The sequence below is a fragment of the Corylus avellana genome, chromosome ca1 (genome assembly GCF_901000735.1).
Source record: "Corylus avellana chromosome ca1, CavTom2PMs-1.0".
Classification (NCBI taxonomy): Eukaryota; Viridiplantae; Streptophyta; class Magnoliopsida; order Fagales; family Betulaceae; genus Corylus; species Corylus avellana.
In genome coordinates, this window is record NC_081541.1 from 13,205,149 (window position 1) to 13,209,627 (window position 4,479).

Consider the following 4,479-nt stretch of genomic DNA (forward strand, 5'->3'; position numbering starts at 1 on the left):
AGAAAATAACAAGACAAGATAAAAGATTGCAGTATATGAAACTAGTTCTTCAGGAACTATGTATTATTCTTCTCTATTATTGTGTGATTTACATACAACTCAATACTCCCTTTTATAGGCATGAAATCATAATGGGAGGTTAATGAATATGAAATGGGGAATATGAAACAAAAGGGTTAATCAATTTATTACATGGATGTTATAGGAATTCTAAAAGATGACATGAATGTGTAGAATTCCAAGAGATGGAACTAAATGGTCATCCACATAATGCATGAATGCATTCATAACAGGTATGTAGCATTACAGAAATAACTATTACTTGGAGATTTTTATATCATTATAGAGAAATGATTCATGTCAATATTTTTCTTTTTTTCATTTCATTTTACAAATTCAATAGATCAATCATTAGATTTGTGAACTCCAGACAAATTTAATTGTGGATTCAACCGTTCACTATGGAGATAATTAAAAGATAATTGAAAAATAAATAAATTTGATCATTTCTCCCAAAAAAAAAAAAAAAAAACATACATTATGCCCTAATAATACGAAGGCTTATATTTAAAGATGTCAAAAAGTAAAAATGGAAGGACTACCGACTACCCCTTTTTCTGTTTTACAATAGCATAAAAATCTGCTCATTCACCTAAAGATGTAATCAATAGGAAAGGAATATAGCATTTGATTTTTCTTCTTTTTTATTTTTTTATTTTATTATTATTATTATTATTATTATTATTATTATTATTTGGCTTAATGGGCCATTTTGGAACGTACATTTCAATCTATTTATTGCTGTCATTTGCAATGTGCATTAGTTCCCCTTGCCTTGAGTCGGTCATATTTCAATGACATTTTATGCCGTAGGAGCCAATAATGCGCTGCTGTTTCTGCCATTAAAATGATGTCATTGAATTATTTTTGCTGATGATGTTGAAAATGAAATCCAACGTAAACATATTCGTCCACAGTTATCAACTCTTCTAAGACAAGAATGAAGATAATGAGGTCGCATTACTTGTGGTACTTGATACGGTTTGCGTAGGCCCTCTCAAGAGGACAAAGATGCTTTATAACATTCATTCATTTTATGGTTACAGTGTATTTAACTGTGTATATGATATTACATTGTTTAAATTTTTTAAAAGATGTGTCTTATATACACCAACAACTTTAAATTTTGTCCATAAAATAAATACGGAAAGGATCTTATTTCCTTCCGATGGTATTGATCCTATCAAAACAGCAACTGAATGAATATCTTTATGGGTTCCCTATATGAACCATTTTCTCCTATTCAGTAATATCCTGCCATTTCAACCCTTCTCAATTCCCTTGGTATTGCGTAGAAAAAAAAAATGGACTTATCCAGTTACCTTACATCGGCCAAAGAGTGTTCTTAAATGTCATGGAGTCTTCTTCCGATTAGCAGTTGTCTGAATAAAGTAGATTCCGCCTAAGAACTATTCTTTATAATCAGCTTCATGGTGTCATTTCTCTCCCCTTTCCAAATCACTTGAAAAAACATATGCACATAAACAGAAGCGTGCATCAATTTCTTAAGATGGTGACTGTCTTTGATATGCATAGTAAAAGTTTCAGGTAAAAAGGTAAACAGTAACTTATTGGCACACAGAATCACACGCAAAAGCACCGACAGACCCACAACCAGGCAGGAGAGGAGAAGAGAACTTCAAGGGGAGGTGAAAAGATATCAGAGTCTGATCAGAAATTCTGAAAGAAGTCATAAATGTGTTTGTTGATCTCATCAGGGCGTTCCAACTGGATGAAGTGTGCAACTCCTTCCATTACAACAACCTCCTGCAGAAATGGCACATATTTCTTCAACCCTCCTTTGTGTATGTATTCCTTGACTCCGGGACCATTATAGGTCAGGTCAAGGTCACCCACAATGAACTTGACCGGAACTTTTACTTGGGTCCCAGTCCATGGGGCGGTGAGCTCCCAATTTCTGCAGTAAAAAAAAAAAAAAGAAGACATGGAGAAAGTGATCAGCATGCCAAAGTAGAAGTGGGTGTATCATTATTCTTATTAGTTATATCATGATGATTTAGACAGGAAATTAAGCCAAACTTTGAAGGAAAAACATACAGGTCCAAATCTCGGTAGTAGTTCAAACCCCCAGTGAAGCCCCTCTTCTCATATTTGTTGGCATAGTAGTTAATGTCATCCTCTGAGAGCCAAGAAGGCAGGAGGATTGGTGCATCTGGGGGATGCCCAAAGCCTTTACCTTTAGGCAAATACAGGGGACCTGGATTGCGGTATGTTAGAAATTCCTTCAGAACTCTTGCAGTACCAATCTGGGCAAACTCTGCTTCTATCTCTCCAGGCTCCTATAGCATATATAAATAATAATAATTAAAAAAAATATACATAAATATTCCCTGTCTGCTGTATTATTGGGCGTCCCACCAATGATCTTAACGAGAAAATATTTATATACAAAGTTTGAGATTTCCAAAATGAGTTAATACTACTTGTATCGGATGTACCCAATGGGAATTCAATTAATCAGGCACTATTGATTAAGAAATTCATCAAAGATATAATCCAGATTCTCAGAAATGGTAATCACACACTAATTGACAATCCATGAGATAAAGACAAGTGTCTACTAATAGTGCAGAAGCTGCCTCGCCGGAGTTTGCCGGCCGCCACCCGACCACCGAGATTTGCCAGTCTTTTGGGCCATTTTTCCATTAAATTCAAGAAAATCAGTCGATCCCACCAATCAAATCAAGCCAATTGAATTTTAGAAATACAGACGCCCAGAAAGAGAGAGACTATCAAAGTTGAGAATCATCGATTACTGTTGGATCATCAAAATTATTTAATTAATATTATAACTAAAAAGACAGAGAGACGAGGAATATATTACTTATTAAATCGAAAAAGAACCTGAAATCTGCAGATGTAATAATCATCTCCATAAAGAGCTCTCAAGGAGTCAAGGGGCTTCCTTTTAGGGTTCCTGGGGGTAAACGCCACGCTCAGGTTGACCAAGGCCTTGACCTTGTCCGGCCTGTACAGGCAGAGATACCAAGCAATGACCGCACCCCAGTCGTGAGCCACCACGAACACCTTGTCCTGGTCGGCGGCTATGGTATCCAGGAGCGCAACGAGATCACCCACCACGTGGAGGCTCGTGTAGCTGGCGGGATCAGCCGGCGCGTCCGTGTCGCCGTAGCCGCGGAGGTCGGGAGCCACGGCTCTGTAGCCGAGAGAGGCCAGGGCTACGATCTGGTGCCGCCAGGAGTACCAGAGTTCCGGGAAACCGTGCAGGAAGAGAATCACAGGGCCTTGGCCTTTCTCTGCAATGTGCATGTTTATGCCATTCACTTTCACAGTTCTGTGCTCTATCCCCTCCATCTCTCTCTGCAATTTTCTGAGTTATTCGCTTAAACCCAATGGCCAAGCCAATTTGCTACGATGCAGGCCAAGACTATGAAATTCTATTGCTGCAATAATTTATCTTAAAGAAAAGTGTAATACGCTATCCAAATTTTTTCTTTCCTAAAGGAATATTGCTACTATTTTTGCAGATGTTTTCTTTGTATTCTCTCATACTCTCATATGGATATTATTTTTTAAGATGGATATTATTTTCATATTATTTTTTCTTTGTATTCTCCTGTCTCATATTTCCCTTTCTCTTTCGGATTAGGGCTTCAATCGACCTGAGTTACGTTAAACTTTAAGATTTTAAGATTGGCTCATTTACGAAAATATTTATTCGAATTGAGTTATAAAATGTGTATTTAAAATTGACTCATTAAAAATTCAGGCGAGCTCGAGTTTGTTGAGAATGCTATTCAAGCCGAGTCGAGCCGAACTTGGCTCAACTTGAGCTTGAGCTAGGCTATTAAATAATACACACATAAATATTAAGTAACCTATATAACATATATTAATTAATTACTAATTTACATATTTAAATTTATATAACTAATTTTTTGTAATATAGCTAATGAATCGGACAAACGAGTTGACCTCACAAACTTTTATCGAGTATTCTCAAGCGAATCAAGCATGTATCATTTATTAATCGAGTGAATTTCTACTGTAACAAGTTAGTTTGTACAATATCGAACTCGAGTTCAGGTTAAGCTAAATCGAGCAGGAATAGGTTGTCAAACATGCCCTTTTTGTTTTTCTAACAATCCAACATTCAAAATTCAAATAAAAGAAATTACAGAGACCGAAAGAACAAAAAAACAAATAAAATTGAGAATGATAACGTTTCATTATCTTAAAATCACCTAACGATAAAATATGATGTTGTTGGATAATTCTCTTAAAATCATCAAACGATTTGACGGGGGATCCTACGGTCGATCTAGGATAGAAGATTGAAAGAAAGGATGAGAAAACGAACGGTAACGATAGGATATGATGTTGTTGGATAATTCTCTTAAAATCATCTAACGATTTGACTGGGGATCCTACTGTCGA

The 4,479-nt window shown here is 36.2% G+C and overlaps 1 protein-coding gene across 1 annotated transcript; it reads right to left on the reverse strand.

Moving 5' to 3' along the window:
- Nucleotides 1–1,541: 1,541 nt before the first annotated feature.
- LOC132185510 (uncharacterized) lies at nt 1,542–3,565 on the reverse strand. Its single transcript, XM_059599278.1, has 3 exons — nt 2,926–3,565; nt 2,119–2,360; nt 1,542–1,978 (listed from the first exon to the last, which is right to left on the reverse strand). The coding sequence occupies exons 1-3, from the start codon at nt 3,394–3,396 to the stop codon at nt 1,732–1,734; spliced, it is 960 nt and encodes a 319-aa protein (XP_059455261.1). The 5' UTR covers nt 3,397–3,565; the 3' UTR covers nt 1,542–1,731.
- Between the last annotated feature and the right edge of the window lie 914 nt (nt 3,566–4,479).

Coding starts and splice junctions, on each gene's coding strand:
- LOC132185510 (XM_059599278.1), bottom strand. CDS start 3,396: ATGGAGGGGATAGAGCACAGAACTGTGAAAGTGAATGGCATAAACATG. Junction 2,361..2,925: donor ATTACATCTGCAGATTTCAG/GTTCTTTTTCGA, acceptor TATATGCTATAG/GAGCCTGGAGAGATAGAAGC. Junction 1,979..2,118: donor TACTACCGAGATTTGGACCT/GTATGTTTTTCC, acceptor TTTTTACTGCAG/AAATTGGGAGCTCACCGCCC.